Source organism: Trachurus trachurus (assembly GCF_905171665.1).
Source record: "Trachurus trachurus genome assembly, chromosome: 8".
Taxonomy (NCBI): Eukaryota; Metazoa; Chordata; class Actinopteri; order Carangiformes; family Carangidae; genus Trachurus; species Trachurus trachurus.
The window spans coordinates 6629409-6653572 of NC_139905.1; the positions used below are offsets into that span (position 1 = coordinate 6629409).

Here is a 24164-nt window from a genome sequence, read left to right on the forward strand (position 1 = left end):
GAGAACAAGCTGTTTGCAACTGCGATTTACGACGCTGGCGACACATGTTGGAGCTCAACGAATCAAACAGACAAGACAAGATTTGTGATAAATATCTTTCTGATGAATATTTATTCACTTTAATTTAATTGTACCACTCAAATATAAAAAACAACAAAAACAACCCAAAGTGCCTCAAGTGTTGATTGATTTTCACTTTTTTTGTCCCAAAATACATTCAAGTTGATCTAAAGAAAAGAAAAGAAAAGAAAGGCTGCCATGGTTAATTATAAAGCACTAATCACTATCAGCATAAGGCACGACAGTGTACTTGCTCACAGATGTACAGAGGCCCTGAGCGGCCAAACGTTTCTACATTTGTACCTTTTATTCCTCTGTTTTCCCGACACAATAATTAATATGAGATGTGGAGATAATGAAAACAACAAACAGTCTCATTCAGTGAAGGAAACAATCAGTGTAGCAGGAAAATATTTGATCAGTGCATCATAAATCTCATCGATCAATCACGGATCTGACTCAGATACTTCTCTAACTAATTATGTCGTTAACAAAGTTTAGATGATCCTGTTACCTCTGGAACTAAAATGTATGGCTGTATGGCCGCTCTGGGCTTCCGTACAAAGGCCTCACAAAGGCTTCCCATTACAAACAAAAACCCTCCAGACTCCAGCTGGAACATTTGCATCAATAAATACAGTTGTGCACAACATTATAAGGCTGTTTACAGGTTTACAGTCTTTATGCATTTCTTCTGCCTCGTGTGGCGACACTTCATCTGTGTCATCAGATAAAAAAATACATACATCCCACTGAAAGAGAAGATGAAGTGGTTCATGAGTTCCTGAGGCTGCAGGGAGAGAGAAGGCACTTTGCTCCTGTGCTCTCAGACTAAACTACTTCTCAGGTTGTGGACATTTGCCCAGGTGGAGCTTGAGCATGCCCTGAGTGTGCAGCCGCAGCAGGATGTCGAACTCAACCGGCATGGCGTGGAATCTGGTGTTAGGCCGTCTGTTGTCGTAGTAGTGGTTCGTCAGGGGGTGGTAGTCGTCCGGGTGACTGCTGAACGGCCAGAAGCCGTACAGGTGCACGTTCTTACAGAGCTCCACCGCCAGACTGACCATCATAAACCCGGTGCTGAGCCGCGCCTCCTTCAGGCCCTGCGAGCGCCAGAAGTCGGCCAGTCTCAGGAGGTAGTCGGGGTTGAAGAAGATCGGTTGGATGGGGCTTCTGAAGTCCTCGACGGTGTAGGTCGCCCGCAGGCAGCTAGGAGTGTTGCGGCTGAAGGAGAAGGCCGGAAGGAGCAGCAGGGAGTCCTTGTAGATTTGCAAACTCTCCGCAAACGGACGGCGACGCCCATTCAGAGACCCGTACCTGAAAATAAAGAGAAGGTGTGAAGAAACGACACCAGAGGAGCAGGATGAGGTGAGGCACAGGAAGCCACTTAGCCGCATCTCTCGTCTCATCTTCACAGACAACAGAAAATTATGTCATCAATTTAGGCCATGTGCACACGGCGTTATGAACATCTGGACTTTCTGGACCACTGTTCAAATGGACTGTTCCAAATATTAGAACCACCTTTGGGGACCAATGTGTACATTTTTCGGTAACACTTAAGGGAAAACATATTCCCCCTTTAACTAGGCGCTTATTATTATGCATATAAGTAGCTTACTAGCTCCTTATTAGTAATTATTAAGCACGTATTACCACCCGATTCTATAGCCTTATTCTACCTCTATTACACCATGAACTAAGATCACCGCTTATTCATTGTAAATGCATTAATGCTATACTAATTCAGAGTGATAAAGGAAGAATTACTGTTCTTGTGCTACTGCCCCTGTACAAGGCCCCAAAAACCCACTGGTTATTCACATCATTATTCAGAAACAACAATGCATTAATTTACAGTGAATAAACGGTAATTAGGAGTTAATATGAGGAAAAAAGTGAATAATCTTAAAGTGAATAAAAATAATTACATATTACATTTTTATTACACTTTTATGAGAGGGACCGTTTTGGGACCTACGGGTAAAAAGTGTAACTCCATTTTTCTTTAAGGGGCCTTGAGGGTTAAGATCAAACTAACATTTTGACATTTTGGACCTCACAGGCTTCCATAACTGAGTGAGTCCATCATGTTGGTGACTCACTTCTCTATGAGGATGCTTGGGTTTGCTGTGACCAGGTTGGTTTTCCCGCCCACGTGTTCACTGTAGCCGTTCTCCAGAGGAGGGAGGTTACACCTGAACAGAGAACATAGAGAGGTCAGCAGGTGGAGAGGAAGAGTTCACTTTGTTTTCATTAACAACCTTCATCACTTCATCCACCTTCATCCACGTTCTTTACCTGATCACAAAGTCAGCTGAGTCGATCATCCGCCCACAGCTGCTGTTTCCCAGGATCCCTCCATTCCCGACGACAGCACATGTGTCCAACGTCTTATTAGCGAAAGGATGCTCCTGCAATGGGGGAAAAAAATTAAACCTATCTGACATCAGTGACGAGGAGCTGATTTTACACCTCTGACCTGACCGTCAGCGATCGGTGAGGGTGAAGTGTGAAGACGGCAGAGATGGGACCAAGTCACACATGTGCAAGTCTTAAGTCTTAACCTTCAAGTCTCAAGTAAGTCTCAAGTCATTTTTCTTTGGGCAAGTCAAGTCACCTTATTATTGCAATTTCACCCGCAGAATCTAATCTAAATAAAGTGTAGACAATATATTAGAATAGAAAACACTGGGTGACCACCATCAGGAAAAACGATTTAGGGGTCAAAAATGGCCGGAATTCTCCTTTAAAGGATAAATGTTCCTCAGTCAGTGGGATCACAGGCTGTGAAATGTATGTGATGGTCTGTCTGCTGTGAAGGTGAAGCCTCAGAGGCATCAGATGTTACGAATAATGGTCCCACTGTAAGATGATAAACAAAGAAAACGTACCTTCACAAAGGTGCTGAAGATCTCTGGCGTCACCTGGAGACTCCCCTTCTTCTGGCCGTCGTACACCAGCACGGTTCCCACGGGTGTGTTGGCCTGGGAGATGATGCCCTGCTCATACCCACTGCAATTTGTCTTCAGCTGAGACCTGAGGAAGAAACAAAGGGCGCTACGGTCATTAATAACAATTTACACAAACGTTTTTCAGCATGTCTGTGGATTTAAAAAAAAGTTTTACAGCTGTAGTGGGCATTTGCAGGAAATGGAGAGGAGACTACACTAACAAGCCACACTAACAATACATATAATGAAAACACTCACAGTATACTAGTATAACTTTGAAGGATATTTTCCTACCTTTTCCTATATACCTTAAAACCTTGAAATTATTATATTATATTATATATATAATATAAGATGCAACCATATATTAAACATTAAATATACATTACAATCAATGTATATAGAATGTATATGTATAGAAATATATATGCACTGTATTACATTTGTTGTTTTACCTGAATTTTTGGTGGTTTTCCTCCTGCCTCCTCCAGACTTGTGAGTAAAGATCCTTTGCAGAATCGATGATCTTCCTGTGACACACACACACACACACACACACACACACACACACACACACACACACACACACACACACACACACACACACACACACACACACACACACACACACACACACACACACACACACACACACACACACACACACACACACACACACACATGTAAATGGGCTGCAAGGTGTATGTGACCTGTGGTATCTGATGTGACCTGAGGAGAAGTGCGTCTCTGCTCCCACCTGTTTTTCTGCTCAGCAGTCTCACGTGGGCTCTTCTTCTGAGGTGGACTCTTCTTTTGAGGTGGACTCTTCTTCTGAGGTGGACTCTTCTTTTGAGGTGGACTCTTCTTCTGAGGAGCGACTGGCTGAAGTTCAACATTACTGTGAAACAACAGAAACAAAGACACATGAATTAAGTGACACACACGCACATAAATGGGCTGCAAGGTGTGTGTGACCTGTGGAGAATCTCATCTCTGCTCTCACCTGTTCTGCTGGTCAGGCTTCTGAGGAGGGCTCTTCTCCTGAGGAGGGCTCTTCTCCTGAGGTGGGCTCTTCTCCTGAGGTGGGCTCTTCTCCTGAGGAGGGCTCTGCTCCTGAGGTGGGCTCTTCTCCTGAGGAGGGCTCTTCTCCTGAGGTGGGCTCTTCTCCTGAGGAGGGCTCTTCTCCTGAGGTGGGCTCTTCTCCTGAGGTGGGCTCTTCTCCTGTGGTGGGCTCTTCTCCTGAGGAGGGCTCTTCTCCTGAGGTGGGCTCTTCTCCCGAGGTGGGCTCTTCTCCTGAGGAGGGCTCTTCTCCTGAGGAGCGACCGGCTGAAGGTTCACATTACTGTGAAACAACAGCAACAGAAACAAAGACACATGAATTAAATGACACACACACGTAAATGGGCTGTAAGGTGTGTGACTGTGGTAACTGATGTGACCTGAGGGGAAGTGCGTCTCTGCTGATTGTTATCTCAGATTGTCATCTGTCTTTCTACTGCTATGCTGCTAACATTCTGTACCCTATTATGTTTGGGCAGGTAGCAGTGCCGTTATCTGCTTTCTTATTATTACTATTATCTGTGATCTGTGGTACAGTATGTCTGTCTGTTTTTTGATGTGAGGACTACGGACGGAAACTAACTTTGAGCTAAATCCGGCACACTTACTGTACAAGACGCCACTGCGTTAAATTGTTCATTAATGTGCACTGTTCTCGACAAATAAACAATCAATGAAATGAAATGAAAATGCTCTCACCTGTTCTGCTGGCCAGGTGTCTGAGGTGGGCTCCTCTTCTGAGGAGCGACTGGCTGAAGTTTCACATTACTGTGAAACAACAACAGAAACAAAGACATGTGTATTAAATGCAGGAGAAAAGAACAGAGGTCCCCAAAGGAACGCCGTTTATTTATTCGTAACGCTCCTTATTTATTTGTAATGGCGTTTATTTATAAAGAAATATTTGTAACGCTGTTTATTTATTTGTAACGCTGTTTATTAATTTGTAACACTGTTTTTTTATTTGTAACACCGTTTATTCATAACGCCATTTATTCATAACGCCATTAATTTATTCGTTACGCCGTTTATTTATTTGTAACGCCGTTTATTTATTTGTAAAGAAATATTTGTAACGCCGTTTATTCATAACGCTGTTTATTTATTTATAACTGTAGGGTTCTCTAAAAAAAATGTAAAATGTGTATAAACATTCATTCTTTATTTTACTGGGTTTCTATAGTCTCAGTCATGTTAAAAAATATGCAGATAGTCCTATTAAAATAAATACTGTTCATATATTAACTCTGTATTTCATGTATTATATTGTTTAACCCTAGAACACTAACGTTACAAAAAGTAACATCATCACTAACGTCGGGTATTTTTTACCCGATATAATATACCCATAAAAAAATATTTCTCACCAAAGTATATTAAAATACAACAATACATGGCAAAATTGAAGTACACTTCCTTAATTTTCCACTATACAATGTTTCACAAAATGAAAAAAAGGTATCATGGTGACCCCATAAAAAAATGTCCAAAATTTGTGATTTTTTTTTTTTTTTTAACAAAAACTTCCTTAAAAAAAAAACGAATGGAGCTGGGACTTTGTCCTTCAGACCACCCATTTGTGGGACATTTGAGCCTTATTTGGTGGAGTTAAAAGAAAAAAGAAACATTTTCAGCATCACCAGAAATGGTGGCCAGATTTAGATACATAAACACTAACGTCGGGTGAAATCCACCCGAACATGTGCCTGCTGAAAAAACTAGGGATGGGAGCAGGGTAACATGCCTACCTTCAATGACGTCAGTGAGCAGTATGAAGCTACCCAGGGACCCATGAAACTCAGACAACAGCAACATAATGAAAATTATGAAACAATAATTTCACGGGTGAAAATCACCCGACGTTAGTGTTCTAGGGTTAAAAATATTCTATGGTCTTTAAAAAAAATGATAAAGGTTAACTTTTCCTGTTTAATAAAAAAAGAGACTTCTCCAGGAGGAAGTATCCCAGAGTTCACCGGACAGTGAAGGAGCTGGCTGCGTTTTCCTCGGCAGAGAGAAAGAATTCAATGTTTGGAGACTCGGACTAAAGGTTGGCCTAGATATTGCACTGCCCAGAGAGACTTTAACCGGTCAGAATATTATTTTCACGTATCTCAGTTGAGTGTGTTTACTTTACACGACAGTGAAGTTTAACGAGCCGCGACATCGTGGTCTCCGCCATTATCTCCGTACATTAGCTTAGCAGTGTTGCTATCAGTTAGCTCCTCGGCAGAGAAACCAGACTGCTTCAATCACAACACGGACACGAGGAAGTCTCCACAGGACATTGGTGCGGGACCGGACGGACCGGACGAGCGGACGAGTCGACAGCAGGGAAGGAGGACGTGTCGCAGACAGCCGGAGCTACGGGAGTCGGCGGGGAGCTGTCTGGACATCGCTCTGCGGCCTGGCTGGCTACACCGCCATGTTGCTTCTACACTGAGAGGTTGCGTGAGTACTTGACATTGGAACGATACCGAGCGCAGGACACAGGCACGGGACTGTGTTAAAGCAGACTGTGACCAGGGCCGGCCCAAGGATTTTGGTGGCCCCCTAAACAAGATTTTTGTTTGTGGCCCACTCTAAGCGCAAACACCAAATCACTGGTTAAAACTGAATACAGACATGTTTATGCCCTCTGAGGTTTGAGGCCATTTTCTCGACTTTTACATATTTTCTTAAATTTATCTTTTTAAGATACTTGCAGATGTAAATATTAGAACCTCCGCTGTAAGCACACTGAGGCCAATTTGTCCTAGAACACTGTATAAAGAAATAATTTAGGCCAAATGCTGGAAATTTGCGGTCTGCTTTTTGAAAAATTTCAAATCCCTTGTGAAAACACACCTTCAATCATGAGAATGAACTGTTTTGGTGCTTGAAATAGGATATGAATACAGTAATAGATACGTGTAGAAAACAAGTCTAAAATGAAATTTTGTAAGATTGCTTTTTGAGCACAAATGTTGTCATTCTGCCATTCTATTTTCACCAAATGTCTCAAATGTGAGATAAAAGAAGCTGAATATTGGCTACAAATTACATATAAAACTCATAGCGTGCGTGCAGACCTCAGGATGTTTAAATGACTTGAATGAACCCCGGTACCTTTCTGATCATGTGGCCCCCCACCTAACGGCTGTGGCCCTAAATAACCGCATAGAGTGTTTATGCCAGCGGCTGGCCCTGACTGTGACTGTCCCGGTTTCAAAGTTAACTCTTCTTCTCATAACTGGATAAAACTTCATGTGCACCAACGCTTCAAATGGGCCCCAACGGTTAGGGAAATTATCCAAGCGCTTGGGTTAGACTTTTTCTGGTATCATTATCATTTATGTGAACTGTGAAAAATATTTTGGTACAAGTGTGGGTAGTGGTACTGTGTTTTGAATGTACAAAAGCACTATTGGTTGATATTTCTTTGCATTTGGGTTATCTAAATCATATTTTGAACATTTAAAAGGTGTGAATACAGTAAGTGAATGGTTTATTAAAAAGAGAACCATAATTTGATTTAGTTTGCAACTAAGCTAAAAACCTCATTCATAGGTTTATTGTTTTCATTAAAAATATTGGGATTGAGCTCAAATTAAAAACATTTCATTTCATTGATGTGAGGTAACAGAAAGGGTTAAAAACACTCTTTTGATTCATTATTGGTTGATTGAAAAAAACTAAAAACTGTTCTGTTGATATAAAAAAAAAGGGTAAAAAGAAAGCATTTTGAAGCTTCAGGTATTACTGTATTAATTTAAAAGGGTACAGTAAGTGTTTTGTTATTTTCTATTTGCTGAAGCTTTTCTATTCTTTTAAGAGTAATCTGTATTTCTGAGGGCTTACATAATTTTTGCTAACACATAGCATAGTAAGTTTTCAGTGGAGGCACCGCGCTAGTTATTTCCTTTTTCCCACTCTAATGATAAAGTCCCTTGTTTAAATTAGAACCACAGCGAATTCACCATCTTTAGCTGAGAACCTAGGACCTGTTTTATTTTATTGGGTGTGACCACAGTGTAGTTTATAAACACTAAGGGAAAAAGGGGTTACATAACACTATATTCATTTGTAACACTGTTTATTTATTTGTAATGCCATTTATTCGTAACGCCGTTTATTTATTTGTAACGCTGTATATTTATTTGTAACGCCATTTATTTGTAACGCCGTTTATTTATTCGTAACGCTGTATATTTATTCGTAATGCTGTTTATTTATTTGTAACGCTGTTTACTGTGAAACAACAACAACAGAAACAAAGACACATGAATTAAAGCAGAAGTAAGCGATATTTTTGTGTTAATATAAGTCTTAAATAGTTATATCTTCCGACAGCAATCACTTACATAGAGTGTTTGGACCGAAACACGGGTCTCTCAGTCACTCTGCTCTGCTCTGAGCCGAGGAGAAAACTTTTCTCGTATCCTACAAGTTTTATCCAATGAGGAGAGAGAACGGCATAAAGGGTTGTGTGTGCAGCCAAGGGATCCATGACGAGGGCGGGGGCTGCTAACTCCATCGGCTGACAAGACGTTATGGTGCGTTCAAGGCAACTCGTAACTCGTGTTTTTCCGACCTGTGAAGTCGTACCAGTTCGATCTGGTACGAGTTCACGGGTCAGAAGTTACGAGTGGCAGTTATAGTGACTTTCACAGGTAAAACAGGTTGGAAAAACGCGAGTGGGTTGCCTGGAACGCTACAAAGTCGTAAGTCGTGACTTGAAGCTGTAATTTGCGGTTTCAAAAGCCTGCCTGGAACGCAGCATTAGCCAGAACGACCGGATCGCTTACTTCTGCTTTAAATGACACACACACGTAAATGGGCTGTAAGGTGTGTGACAGTGGTAACTGATGTGACCTGAGGGGAAGTGCGTCTCTGCTCTCACCTGTTTTTCAGCTGCTCATTAGTCTCAGGTTGGCTCTTCTCCTGAAGGGCGACTGGCTGAAGTTCAACACTACTGTGAAACAACAACAACAACAACAACAGAAACAAAGACACATGAATTAAATGACACACACACACGTAAATGGGCTGTAAGGTGTGTGACAGTGGTAACTGATGTGACCTGAGGGGAAGTGCGTCTCTGCTCTCACCTGTTTTTCAGCTGCTCATTAGTCTCAGGTTGGCTCTTCTCCTGAAGGGAGACTGGCAGAAGTTCAACACTACTGTGAAACAACAACAACAGAAACAAAGACACATGAATTACATGACACACACACACGTAAATGGGCTACAAGGTATGTGACAGTGGTAACTGTTGTGACCTGAGGGGAAGTGCGTCTCTGCTCTCACCTGTTCTGCTGGTCAGGCGTCTGAGGTGGGCTCCTCTTCTGAGGAGCGACTGGCTGAAGTTTCACATTACTGTGAAACAACAACAACAGAAACAAAGACATGTGTATTAAATGCAGGAGAAAAGAACAGAGGTCCCCAAAGGCACTGGCCGCATCCACAGAGTTGGTTTTGCTGTGAAGTCCCAACTGCTGCAGCGCATCCCAGAATCCCCTAGCGGCATAAATGAAAGACTGACGACGTGGCGCATTCCCCTCATAAAGGGACGCTTCACCACCCTCATCAGTGCCTATGCACCAACACTTGATGCCGAACACAACATCCAAAGAGGACTTCTACCGCATGCTTGACCATGTCATTCAGAAAACGCCAACCACAAACAAGCTCATACTCATGGGAGACTCCAACGCCAGAGTGGGCACAGACCAGGGAACCGGGTTATCGGTCAGCATGGAGTGGGGGAAATGAACACCAACGGGCTACAGCTCCTCTCCCTCAGTGCAGAACATCACCTGCTCATCACCAACACCACATTCCAGATGAAGAACTGGCTCAAAACCACCTGGCAGCACCCTCGCTCGAAGCATTGGCATCTCCTGGACTATGTGATTGTCCGCCAAAAGGACAGACAGGATGTTATACAACCCGAGCCATTCTGCATAATACATGCTCTAAAAATTACATTATTGCTTTTTTTTCTTTTTTTTAAATCAATTTAGCTTTGCTACGGGACTATAACCCATTCAGAAACATGTCCATTATAATTTTTACACTTAAATTTATACCGCGATATATGCCGTTACCGTGAAGGGATTCGATTTATACCGTGATATGAATTGTAGGTCAAACCGCCCAGCCCTAACACACACACCTCTGTAGAAGCATCTCGTCATATCTGACCATCTTCCACCATCAGTGACTCTAAACACACCTCCGCTACTTAAAATACAGTTGGTGTGTGTGTGTGTGTGTGTGTGTGTAGGTGTGTGTAGGTGTGTGTTGTAGTTCCACACTTACTTGTCACTGATCACGAACCAAAGTAGGCCAGTCAGCAGGCTCACTGAGAAGAGAAGTGTCATCTTCAGCTGTCCCCTCATCCCTCACTACTCCTGCTGACTTTGTCCTCCTCACCGTCTCTCTCTCTCTCTATCTGTCCTTCTTCACCTCCCTCAACAACTTATCTGCTGTCTGTCACCCTCCCTCCCTCTGTTTTAACTATCCATCCCTCCCTCCTCAGCTAGTTTCCCTTCCTGGCTCTATCTGACTATCTCTCTCTCTCTCTTTCTCTGAGGAGTGTTAGGGTGGACTCACACTAGGGCCAGTTGTTCCGTACAGTGCTGAAGCATGAATGGCCACTCCCCTGTCTCCCATATTACCCCGAGCCCAAATGTGCTCAAACATGGTTGCCTCAGACACATACGTCATCACATTGATAGAGGTGTGGCAAGGGAGGGAGTACTCAGATAATTTATAGTTTAACTTAAAGGGGAATTGCCGTTTTTTACAATCTGGACCTTATTTGTAGCGTAAAATACGACCATATACTGTACACACCCAGATAACTTTGGTGTCATTACGAGCCCTTCTGACGAAATTAGATCCAGCCGAGAGCCGCGTATAATGCGAGTATATAGGGCAGCGGAATGCAGCCTCTAATTAACATTATCTGTCGCGAAACTCGTTTCATTTCACCAATATTTTGTTATGATATGCTAGTGCTATTCCCCTCTTGAGTTACATTTTACGAATGTCAAAGTAGAATCATTATTATTGGAATGAGCCGGGCAGCACTCAGAGATGATATAATCCAATAATTACAAACCGACATGAGAGCGAGCTGAAGAACCGGAAGAACCGCTCAATGCACAGCTTATTGGACAAACTGATTAATGCAGGTGTGTCTGACCATTGTGACTACTCCTCTTCGACATGGAGGAGGTTTCTGTCTGTGATGTGTAGGCTACTGCTCTAACATGGCTGTCATTGACTGTTCCAAACAGCTGATTAATGTGCATCAATAAACGTAATAAAAGCAATCGGGTCATATAGCAGTTCAAAGTCATTGTAGGCCTACTCATTCAAACATAAGATGATGGAGGGTTTTCTTTCTTTTCTTTTTTTTTCTTTGTGGACGTCGCGGGGCGGATTTCTGTAAAATACCCGGGTCTGGTTTAGGGGACCAAACGTCCTCTTTTGCCCGGACATGTCCACTTTTCACATCCTGTCCAGGGCGTCCGTTTTTATTTTTTCCCATGTGCAAAACACATTTTCCCAATATATCACATGTGCAAAGTCACATGTGCAAAAGTCACATGTGTTTTCTGTAATCAGTTATCAGTTATATATTTCTCCCCATCATCACTCCCACACATAAAAACATGCTGGCTATTTCCTGGAAAGGTAAAAGATACGTAGGATAAAATTTCAGAGACAAATTTGTTGAAATTTGATCCTACGTATTGTGCAAGGAAAGGTAAAAGATACAGAGACAAAATATTGTCTCTGAAATGTTATCCTACGTATCTTTTACCTTTCCTTGCACGCAATGTGATGTGATGTGTAGTACAACTAGTTTCACCTGTTCTGTTTCTGTCAGCCTCTACTGGGGACTCAGGTCTTCACTTGGCTCCTTTCCTAACCCTCTTCTTGACCATAACTCAATTAGTGTTGAGCTCATTTGCATATTCAAATTCATTTTCCAAGACACTTGTAATACAAAAAAATGTTACTTTTCATGTATACTTTCATTGTGTGAAGTTTCATTGTGGTAGGAGTAAAGGAAAAAAAACAAGCCTATTCGGGTATATTTTGGGCATATTCCATTAGTGTATTGCTCATTTGCATATTCAAATTCATTTTCCAAGACACTTGTAATACAAAAAAATGATACTTTTCATGTATACTTTCATTGTGTAAAGTTTCATTGTGGTAGGAAAAAAATAAGCCTATTCGGGTGTATTTATTTTGGGCATATCCCATTAGTGTATGGCTCATTTGCATATTCAAATTCATTTTCAAAGAAACTTGTAATACAAAAAATGTTACATTTGATAGATACTTTTATTGTGTAAAGTTTCATTGTGATAGCAGTAAAGGGAAAAAAAATAGCCCCATTGGGGTGTATTGTTTTCTGGTCTTTGGCACCATAGACTTTATATACAGTAAATCAATGAGAATTAAACATATTTCCCCAAATAGGATTTCTTAGGACTTTTAGTATGTTGTTCTGGACACCTCAAAGAAATGATGTATGGTGAAAAACATTCTGTTACAATTAGTTCTATATTTGGGTCCAAAATGAGCTAGATTGCCTGGACTATAGGGAAGTTTCAGCCCGATCAGCGGTGCAGTGTTAGAGAGCCTGATGCTGTGGGGCCCTCTAATTACGTCATTAACAAAGTTTTGTTTTCCTACAGATGATCTAAAGAAACAAAAGAAAGGCCAGCAACACTCGTGTCCTTCTCATTGTCTTTTATTACATACTGCGTCGGCGCTTAGCATGCACAAACCGGTTTCGACAACGTCTTCCTCAGTGTGCAAAATACAGCAGGAAGTGATGTATTTAAATACTCACAGGTGTGGTTAATCACTTGATTGATCAGTATTAATATTCGAGACAAATACCACATTACAGGCATTAGAAAAATAGAAATATGTAGAAAAATGTAACAATATATGGAAAAACAACAAATATTCAATAACCCAGACATATAAAATATCACAGGCAAATCCACAGGTAAATAGACCCATTAAAAAACTTTTGGTCAGCCATTATACTAAAAGGAGACAAAGCATAACAGCACAGTGAAAACATAAAGTGCTGGAAAAGCCGTAGCTCCCTCTATATATAACAAAATCATCCAGTAAAAAATGATCCAGTATAGAAAATGAAAATGAATGTCCAGTATCACAATGAATGACCTACTGGACAAAAAGGTCAGTAGGTCATTCATTGTGATACTGGACATTCATTTTCATTTTCTATACTGGATCATTTTTTACTGGATGATTTTGTTATATATAGAGGGAGCTACGGCTTTTCCAGCACTTTATGTTTTCACTGTGCTGTTATGCTTTGTCTCCTTTTAGTATAATGGCTGACCAAAAGTTTTTTAATGGGTCTATTTACCTGTGGATTTGCCTGTGATATTTTATATGTCTGGGTTATTGAATATTTGTTGTTTTTCCATATATTGTTACATTTTTCTACATATTTCTATTTTTCTAATGCCTGTAATGTGGTATTTGTCTCGAATATTAATACTGATCAATCAAGTGATTAACCACACCTGTGAGTATTTAAATGCATCACTTCCTGCTGTATTTTGCACACTGAGGAAGACGTTGTCGAAACCGGTTTGTGCATGCTAAGCGCCGACGCAGTATGTAATAAAAGACAATGAGAAGGACACGAGTGTTGCTGGCCTTTCTTTTGTTTCTTTAGTTTATCTTTTGGCCGTGCACCTCTGTAGTTTGTTCCTGAGAGTTTTGTTGGAGAGTGCGTGTTTTTCTTTGTTTTTGATTCCTACAGATGATCCCATTACCTCTGGAACTAAAACGTATGGCAGTATGGCCGCTCTGGGCTTCCGTACAAATGCCTCACAAAGGCTTCCCATTACAAACAAAAACCCTCCAGACTCCAGCTGGAACAATTTTGCATCAATAAATACAGTTGTGCACAACATTATAAGGCTGTTTACAGGTTTACGATTGATATGCATTTCCTTTGACATCAATGTAAATGTCCTCTGATTTGCCTCACGTGGTGACACTTATTATCAATCATATTATTTATTGAAGGAAATCTGTGTCATCAGATAAAAAATACATCCATCCCACTGAAAGAGAAGATGGAGTGGTTCATGAGTTCCTGAGGCTGCAGGGAGAGAGAAGGCACTTTGCTCCTGTGCTCTCAGACGAAACTACTTCTCAGGCTGTGGACATTTGCCCAGGTGGAGCTTGAGCACGCCCTGAGTGTGCAGCCGCAGCAGGATGTCGAACTCAGCTGGCATAGCGTGGAAATGGGTATTAACCGGGGTGTTGTCGTAGTAGTGGTTCGTCAGGGTGTGGTAGTCGTCCGGGTGACTGCTGAACGGCCAGAAGCCATACAGGTGCACGTTCTTACAGAGCTCCACCGCCAGACTGACCATCATAAACCCGGTGCTGAGCCGCGCCTCCTTCAGGCCCTGCGAGCGCCAGAAGTCGGCCAGTCTCAGGAGGTAGTCGGGGTTGGAGAAGATCGCCCGGATGGGGCTTCTGAAGTCCTCGACGGTGTAGACCGCCTTCAGGCAGCTGGGAGTATTGTAGCCGTAGGAGAAGGCCGGAAGGAGCAGCAGGGTGTCCTTGTAGATTTGCAATCTCTCCATAAACGGACGGCGACGCCCATTCAGAGCCCCGTACCTGAAAATAAAGAGAAGGTGTGAAGAAACGAAACCAGAGGAGCAGGATGAGGTGAGGCACAGGAAGCCACTTTGCCACATCTCTCGTCTCATCTTCAGACAACAGACGCAAATTTCCATGATCCTCTCTATTGCAAAGTGTATAGAACAGAAGATTTTTTGCATATATGCCTACACTCTTTACCCTCGGGACCAATTTCTGAATTTGAAAAAAATCAAGGGATCTTATGACAAAAAGGGCATAAAAACATAAAAAATAAGTTGTTGAAAAGATTGGATGCGGTGAAAGTGAATAAAAATATTACACTTTTATGAGAGGGACCGTTTTGGAACCTAAGGGTAAAAAGTGTAACCCAATGGTTTAATTTTTGACATTTTGGACCTTATGGGCCTCCATAGTTGAGTCCATCATGTTGCTGACTCACTTCACTACGAGGATGCTTGGGTTTGCTGTGACCAGGTTGGTTTTCCCGCCCACGTGTTCACTGTGGCCGTTCTCCAGAGGAGGGAGGTTACACCTGAACAGAGTACATAGAGAGGTCAGCAGGTGGAGAAGAAGAGTTCACTTTGTTTTCATTAACAACCTTCATCACTTCATCCCTTCATCCACCTTCCTTTACCTGATCACAAAGTCAGCCGAGTCGATCATCCGCCCACAGCTGCTGTTTCCCAGGATCCCTCCGTTCCCGATGACAGCACATGTGTCCAACGTCTTATTAACGAAAGGATGCTCCTGCAATGGGATAAAAAAAAAACATTTTAAAAGACAAACAACAGCATTAGTGCGTCAACGACAAAAGAACCATAATGGAGGGAAGTGAATGAGCGGAGATGCTTCCTCTCTCTCTCTGAGGGAAATCCCCCACAGAGCCAAATGAGTGTGTCTATTCATTCATTCATTGTTCGGGTTTCTTTCTCTGACTCTCTCGATTTTCTTTCCCTCCATTGAGACCAAACAGCGTTTAAAATCACCAACAACAACAACATGAAAAATGTTGATGAGGTCCGTGGTTTATAGTTTCTACATTCTCACATTTATTCTCAACAGGGAGTGGCCAGAATCATAATTACATTTCCACCAAGTTGGACAATTAAGTTCTGTGGATTCAGGCATGTCAACAATGCATTTTAAATAAGACGAGCCTGCCAAACTTGTTATGTGGTCTAAAGAGGAATGAGTGCAATCTCATCAATCTCTCAGTTCAGTAGCATCAGAACAGTTTGTTCACCCGTTGATGTCAGTTATCATCAGTCAGTGAGTCAATAAATGCAAGTGTGAGGGTGTGTGATTATCATTTCCTGAATATGGCGCTGAATATTCCCAGAATAAAACTTCACTTCCTCTTCTGCAGATCATTGTTGGGTAGAGTTGGGTGAGATCTGGCAACCCCACACCTGGGCGATGTGTTAACAAGCGAAAACAACAACCACAAAGAACAAAGAGACAAAACCTAGAAACGAGAAAACTGACGTCAGTGCTGATGAGTGAATGAATGAATGAATGAAATGTATTGGTTACTTAAAGAGTATAAACTCTTGTCACAACCAAAGGATAGGGGCGGAAGCTTCAGCTTATATATAGCCCCCCATTTTCTTACATATCCATAAAAAAAGCATATACATACCTACGTACAAACATCACATATACACCTACATGTGTAGGTATATTACGCATTCACATACATAGAAACATAAACATACATACATACATCTATCTTTTGTATTTATTTCGTATATATTTTGTATTTATCTATCATCATATCTTTGTATTTTTTTTTTTTTTTTAAGTATATTTTTTGGCTTTTCATGCCTTTATTAGATAGAACAGTTCAGAGTGTGACAGGAAATGGAAGGCAGAGAGGGGGGGAATGACACGCAGGACAGGGCCGTCCAATGCGGGACTCGAACCGGGGCCGCCTGCAGCGAGGACTATAGCCTCTACACATGGGGCGGGTGCTCTACCAACTGAGCTTAACACCGCCCCGTATCTTTTTAAAAATATTGGCACATTCTTACTGTATTTCATACTCCATAACTTCACGCCACAAACAGAAATGCACCTGCTTTTCATAACTGTATTGTAGGCGGGCTGTTTCCAATTTAGTTTGTTTCTGAGGGTGTAACCACCCCCTCCCTCTCTGAACATGGATTGTATGTTGAATGGAAGCAGGTTATTTCTGGATTTGTACATGACTAACGCTGTTTTCTGGTCTATCAAGTCCATTAATTTTAATTGCTTTTGACTTTATGAGTAGTGGAACGAGGAACTGACATTGTTACTTCACACCTCCGACCTGAACTGTCAGTGATCAGTGAGTGTGAAGTTTGAAGACAGTGAAGGAATTAATTCATTTATTGTTGAGTTGACAACGATTCAACCTTTAATTCGTCTCTGTGAATCTGCACCAAACTCCTCCAACTCTCATTAATTCCTTCTAGGTGTAATTGAACGCACAATGGGCTGCCTGTTCTCTCTGCACAGCTATGGACTTTACGTCATCTTTAATTTTATCTCTCATGAGACCTGTGGACACATCCTGAGTCCAGTGAAGCCAGTTTTACTCTTTTAATTCAGTATTTATAGAGAGCTAAATCCTTTGTGCCATTTTTAATACGACCTTATATGACTGTAATCATCTTAATACATGAGGCCAGTGTTTCCCCCAGAAAATGTGTTAGTTAAGTAAATGGTAAATGGACTTGCACTTATATAGCGCTTTTCTAGTCTCTTGGACCACTCAAAGCGCTTTACACTGTTGGTCACATTCACCCTTTCACACACATTCACACAGCGCTTGGCAGCGCAGAAATCTAACCATTCACACACATTCGTACACCCAATGGGGCAAGTGTGGGTTCAGTGTCTTGCCCAAGGACACTTCGACATGTTGCCAGGAGGAGCCTGGAATCGAACCACCGACCTTCCGGTTAGTGGACAACCCGCTCTACGATCGATCGTCGGGGCCGTATTAAGGCGCCGTGCCGTATTAAGTTTCGCTTTCACCACGCGCTGCTGTTATGCTACTTTTTTTTTTTTTTTAAGACGTTAGTTGAGGCGGCAGATCTTTGTTGTTAGGGCGCGCCTTAACAGGAAAGCGCTGCGGGAAACCCTGGAGGCACTTTGTCAGTGGCTGTAAAAATATTTCTAGGTATTGAATGAGCTGTAATGCTAAATTGAGCTTCCAGATTGAAGAATAGAAATACTATCCTCAGTAAAGGTGATAAATTTAACATTTTTAAGGCAACTTCCATCCACTGTGCATCAATGACACAGGATTCTAATGAAAGTTTACACAATGGAAAAGATAACAGCCAAACTTTAGGTTGAAATTGACCATTTTGTAATCTGCTGTACTTCCTTTGGTTCAAAGGGATAGTTCAACATTTTGGTAAATTGGCCCATTGCCATAGTCCCTATAGATTTAGGAGTAGGTTCGTTACCTTTAATTGTCATTTGTCGTTACCATTTTTAGAATGGCGGAGCAGAGCCGCGAGCTGCTCAGAGCTACGCTACGGAGGCTCATGGGATTTCTTGGTTTCCCTCATAAAAATACACAATCCAACAGCTCCAGAATGCTGTTATGGACAAGTTGTGACCTGCACATTCACCATGCTATGAGATAACAACAGAACGTTACAAGACAGAGTTGTTTTGAAGGCAGCTGTTTTGCATGAATTTACCTCAAAAACAACTCTGTCTCGTAAGGTCCCCAGTTCAAATTTAAATTCATTAGATCTTAAAGGATAAATGTTCCTCAGTCTTAGTGAATGGGATCACAGTTGAAAGAAACAAACATACCTTCACAAAAGTGCTGAAGATCTCCGGCGTCACCTGGAGGCTCCTCTTCCTCTCGCCGTCGTACATGATCTTGGTTCCCACAGGTGTGTTGGCCTGGGAGATGAAGGCCTGCTTGTACCCACTGCAATTTGTATTCAGCTGAGACCTGAGGAAGAAACACAGGGGGCTACGGTCATTAATAACAATTGTCTGGATAAAAAAAAAAAGTTTTAAGGGTTTAATTTACTTTATTTATCTAGATAGATTTAGTTTGCAGTTTAGTGAATATTTGCACAATTTCACAAATTGAAAGGCAACAAAAAAAAAAGGGCTTGCCAAAATAAAGTAGATATATAAAGTTATATAAATATAAGTAGATATGTAACCTGTTGAAAAAAACAGAAGTAGTATGTTAGTTCTGTAACCTGAAAACTTTTTAAAAAGAACCTACCTGTTACCTACCTGAATAAGAGAAAAAATGTTAGCCTACTATTTTTCTTTCATTGAGCATAATTTTCATTTAATTCCTAATCATAGTCATTATTTCATCATGTATTTATTTTATTTATCAATTATATCCCAGAGGTTAAGCATGGTTCTGTGAAGGGAAAGAAGTGTAGCTGAATTGCTATTGGAGAGACCGGCTCATGGTGCGGGTTAGTGAGACGCGCAATGATACACACAGCACCGAGCGGTGGCAGGACGAGAGCAGAGATACAGAAGACGGAGTGAAAAAAGTCGGAAAAATACTTCATATCGTGCATACTGAGGAACTGTTAGGGACGATACCTGAGTGTCTGGTGGACCACGGAGAAGCGACCCTGGGAACTTAACCTGTGTTAATTCTTTTCTTTCCCCGGTGAGTGCTGTTAAGTGTGGGTAGTTACAGTAGCAGCTCCGCGAGTTAGCATATCCTCGTGGTGTGTTAGCCACCTAGCCGAAGCATTAGCTCACAGTGTTGTTTACTTTCTTATGATAAAAGAGAAGACCGTGTGTATGCATGTGTGCGTGAGTGTGCCTGTTATTTGAATTGTGTGAATGGAAAGAGACATCATTAAGCTGAGTGCCATTATGAGACTGCTTAATTCTTCTGTGTAGTACAGTGCTGTTGCACACAGGCACAGGATATTATGTGATTACTTTATTTTACTTACCTTAATCCCATGTGGGTATTTACTTTATTTGATTGTTTAACAGTCATTTAATGATTTTGTTTTCATTAAAATAAGAAACAGTGAAGTTGACGTTTCATATGCTAACACTGTAGCCTAATGCAGCAGTTACCTTGTAATAAGTTAAAGGGACAACGAGGAGTTTTGGAAAGCAAAGTGTTTTCATACTACATTTACCATGAGCCTCCGCGTGCACGGTGAAATTCTTGGACCGGCGCAAGACGGACATCTTGCCAAGAACGTTTTCATTCATCAAGAATTAAAGTCAGAGGTTCGAAGATGATCAGATACCGTCGTAGTTCCGACCATTAACGGCGATTCGGCGGCGTTATTATCATGACCCACCGGGCAGCGTCCGTGAAACCGAAAGTAAGGAAACGCTGGTCGGCTCGCCCAGCATTTCCACCATTAATTAAAATAACAAAATAACGATAGAGACAAAACGATATATTTATCGAAAATGGAGCCATTAACAAGTTGTGGGTAGCATAGATTCATCCACATTAATGTGAGACTTTCCTCTCCTCGTTGTGCCTTTCACAGTGAAAAGTTACATTACACATTGATATTGATTATATTTGGAAAATACAAACTGTACAGTTAAAAATAAGTGAATAGATTTAATTAAGCCCTGTTGTGCTATACAGGCTGGGTTCTTTTGGATACCCTGGAGTCTCGATTCTCTCCCTGACAAGGGAGATGGCGAGCCAACCGTGTGAATGTCTGGGTTTGGACTGAAGAGGACCCTCTCTTTTCGTCCGCCGTCCTGTTGGTGTGGTAGGACTGAGAAAGACTCAGAAAGATTAAAGGGACTATCTTTATTTTTTCTTCCAGACATTTTAGTAGCGGAAATAATGAAAGTAACGGCAAACACACACTGCATATCTCCAAAATCAGGCAGGTTTCCAGGATGCCAAGTAGCCTACTCATGTAATGTAACAATTGCCGATGACAGCTGGTGTCAAAAAGGAAAAAAGAAACAATCGATCACGGACTTCATGATCGATTACCATGGCAACGAACGAAGCTTCGAAGCTTCAAATTTTTTGGGTCAGCCCTACTGAGTTGTGACGTACGGTGTATTCAATCTTTTATGCTGCAAATTTTTAAAGACAAGTATTCCACTACATTTACTTTTACTTTGTAGCACAGCTTTTATTAAGTCAGGGGGAATTAAATGATGCGAAGCCTGCATAGTTAGTTCAGGCAGACAACTCAATCTGCGCCTATCCTGATCAGCTGATGCTCTCCTCATCCAAATAGGGAGGGCTACTTAAACCCCCTAGCTTACCTGCTCATCCCTGGCTATGCTGCTGCTGCCACTGCTATTTACTGCTCTGCTGCTGCTCTGCTGCCCTTGCTGCTGCTTCTGCATACATCTCGCTGCTGCTGCCCATGAGGTTTTGCCCTGCTGCTATTGCTCGCGTCATCGCCACTGTTCTTTGATCTCTGTTCTGCTCCAGTTTTAGCTTCAGCTTCACCCTTCCTTGGTCCGTGGAGCTGTTTGAATTTCTCGTGGAGTGCAGTGTTTCCTCAAGGGTTTTTTTAAGGAGTGGCGGAGCGGCACAGAACCCCCCCCCCCCGTTTCCACAGAATCAACTTTTTTTTCTTCCTTTTTTTTACCGCAACATACGGTTCACGTCATGATAACTTCTGTATTTGACCATTGTATTCAAACTTCCACAGTTGGTTTGGTTAAGTAACCATGGACAGCTCCTACACAGGATCGTTGTGCTCGTTTACGGCGCAGATGTCCTAATGGGCTACAGTAGCCTAATGATCATCATTGTCGATTATTTATAAGCCCAGCGGACTGAGTCACTCTTTCAGTCACTTTTTGCTTAGTTTTTTTTTTTTGCTTTTCCACTAGCACTCAGGCGCGACGTCCGACACGAGAATCAAACCCACTAATTTTAAAAACACACCGGCAACAGTGACCACTGATCTCTACTGAGACTGTTGTTATTCTGTCACCGGACATGCTGTGGTCCGTCATCGAGGTGCAGACGAGGTGCAAAGAGTAGATACTGAGCAAGATAGTTATCTGTAGTTTACCTTACTTGACAGTACCTGTCCCAGTGCAGGACTCTGCTGTGAAGATGGAGACATGCGGCGGTGGTGTAGTATTTGCAACAATTAAAAAATTAAAGAAAGAAAGAAATTTGAAGGAGCGGCGGCTATGATTTAGGAATGGCGGGCCACCACTCCTAAATGAATGTAGAGGAAACACTGGATTGCGTTCCTGGTGCACTCGAGGATCCAGAGCTAGAAAGCTTCGCCACGGAGCTGGTCTAAGACCAAGATGTTGTAAGTAAGCAACTCAGATCCTGGTTTGGTCTTGAGTGTTTACATTTTCATTTGCAAGCTGGTGGCACTGTGTTTGTTTGTTTTACTAAGGCAGGACATTTATCTTTTAATTCATGCTTCCACCTCATCAGATAAGAACACTGACTGCTGTCATGAGAGCCTAATCTTGTCTCTGCTCCTCATTGTGGGCCAGTCCCTAGCTCTATAGCCATCCCTTTTGTTCCAGATGCCAGATGCAAGAAAAAGAAAAAAATATGCTCATGAATTTATCGCCAAGTCAATGAGTCTCATAAATTGCAGCCTCCCTTCATTAAGCCTTGATGGCTAGCATTCAGTCATCTCCATTGTGAAGTTGCTTGCCTCATAATAGCGACTTCCAGGTCACGATTGATGCTAAGTACTGATACTGAGGCTACATTTACACGGAAACAATCTGCATGCATATGATGACGCAAAAGTCTGTGGAATTCAATGTTGTATGCACACCAGGCGCCTCGGTGGCAGTGTGCCACACAACACACAACACCACCAAGTCTGCACGCCTGCATACAACCCAGAATTTTTTCCTCTTCCTCTTCTTGATTTCCGGCAGGCTGTACGCCGGCCATCGTAATGCTGCCCTCCGTGCCCTCCACAGGTCATAGCAATCAGAGCAGACTTTTGCGTTTTCACCCTCTACATGGGGACGCAACGGCGGAGCGTTTTTAAGATTTCCACTCTGGAAGGTGGTTTCACTTCAAACGCTGTCGCCGTCTAAACGAAAAGGCACATCCGATGAAATATTATGCTGTTTTCACCCATGAGTGTTGGCCTGACGCTGAAGCATACTGAAGCTAATGGACTTCTTCTCTTGGGGTTGTCATATGCCCTGCAGCTGTGTGATTGCTGATTGTTTAGGCTGCATGATCATAGGCCTACTGATTTTGCACGATATTCTGTCTGCAGCCATTGGAAACTGTTGGTCCTGAAGTAACATCTGTGCAGCAGAAACTTTGTGCCCACCGCTGATTCAAATATCTCTGTTCAGCCCGTTCAGGATGAGTCCCAAAAGTGTAACGTGTCGCAATACTCGGGGGGGGTCATAGATCTCTCTGCTCAGGTAACAACAGAGTCCTCTTCTCAACAGTCAGCCACCTACTTCAGCTTCCTAAAACCCTCCCTCCAGACATTTCCACCAACCAGTGCACTGCGTTTCTGGACTTCTTCAGCTCTAAAATCATCACCATTCGCTAACAACTGGCCTCATCTCGCACCCCCTCTGACGACCCACCCTGGATGATCACCACTGGCCAACCTCTCATCAGCTTCCTCTCTGACTTCACCCCAGTATCAGAACTCACCATTATGGAACTCATCCATAAAGCCAAAACCACCACTTGTCAGCTCGATCCTCTTCCCACCTCCCTTGTCAAAGCACGTCTGCCATCCATCTCCCCCATGATCATCAACATAATTAACTTCTCCCTCACCACTGGCACTGTACCCCCCACTCTCAAACTGGCCGCCATCACTCCCATCCTGGAAAAACCTGGAGCTGACCCTGCTGACCTTAACCACTACCGGCCCATCTCCAACCTCCCCTTCATCTCTAAAACACTTGAAAGGGTGGTTGCCGCACAACTACAGTCCCACCTCGACACAAACAATCTCCATGAACCCTTCCAATCCGGCTTCCGTCCAAAACACAGCACTGAAACAGCCCTAGTCAAAATCAACAACGACCTCCTTCGTGCAGCCGACTCTGGACTACTCACCAATCTCATCCTACTTGATCTCAGCGCAGCATTCGATACCATCTCCCACCCTCTGCTCCTGGACCGCCTGGCTGGCATTGGGACCACTGGTGCTGCACTCTCCTGGTTCACTTCCTACCTCACTGACCGTCAACAATTCCTGCAACTAAGGAATCACAAGTCTGGGTGTTCGGGTGTTTCACTGGGTGTCCCCCAGGGGTCAGTCTTGGATCCACTTCTCTTCACCATCTACCTCCTCCCCCTGGGCACACTCCTCCGTCACCATGGGGTCCATTTTCACTGCTACGCTGATGACACACAGGTCTACATCTCCTCTAAACCCACCGCTGCCATCCCTCCCACCTCCCTCATCACCTGCCTTGACGACATCCGGAGCTGGATGAGCAGGAACTTCCTGA

At 42.6% G+C, this 24164-nt stretch overlaps 2 protein-coding genes and 1 long non-coding RNA gene across 3 annotated transcripts; all 3 read right to left on the reverse strand.

Moving 5' to 3' along the window:
* Nucleotides 1-896: 896 nt before the first annotated feature.
* On the reverse strand, nucleotides 897-6466 carry LOC310989734 (alpha-2,8-sialyltransferase 8F-like; the record flags this gene model as incomplete). The annotated part of the gene is made up of 8 exons (XM_083976881.1): nucleotides 897-1374; nucleotides 2163-2255; nucleotides 2359-2471; nucleotides 2952-3096; nucleotides 3769-3909; nucleotides 4015-4353; nucleotides 4770-4838; nucleotides 6336-6466. The coding sequence occupies 8 exons, from the start codon at nucleotides 6464-6466 to the stop codon at nucleotides 897-899; spliced, it is 1509 nt and encodes a 502-aa protein (XP_083833007.1).
* Nucleotides 6467-8998: 2532 nt separating this feature from the next.
* Nucleotides 8999-10530, reverse strand: LOC310989664. The gene is made up of 3 exons (XR_014595556.1): nucleotides 10374-10530; nucleotides 9360-9428; nucleotides 8999-9024 (listed from the first exon to the last, which is right to left on the reverse strand). It is a non-coding gene; the product is annotated as an uncharacterized lncRNA (long non-coding RNA).
* Nucleotides 10531-14278: 3748 nt separating this feature from the next.
* On the reverse strand, nucleotides 14279-19698 carry LOC310989736 (alpha-2,8-sialyltransferase 8F-like; the record flags this gene model as incomplete). Its single annotated transcript, XM_083976883.1, has 5 exons — nucleotides 14279-14756; nucleotides 15181-15273; nucleotides 15376-15488; nucleotides 18555-18699; nucleotides 19688-19698. 5 exons carry the CDS (start codon nucleotides 19696-19698, stop codon nucleotides 14279-14281), a joined length of 840 nt encoding a protein of 279 aa, XP_083833009.1.
* Between the last annotated feature and the right edge of the window lie 4466 nt (nucleotides 19699-24164).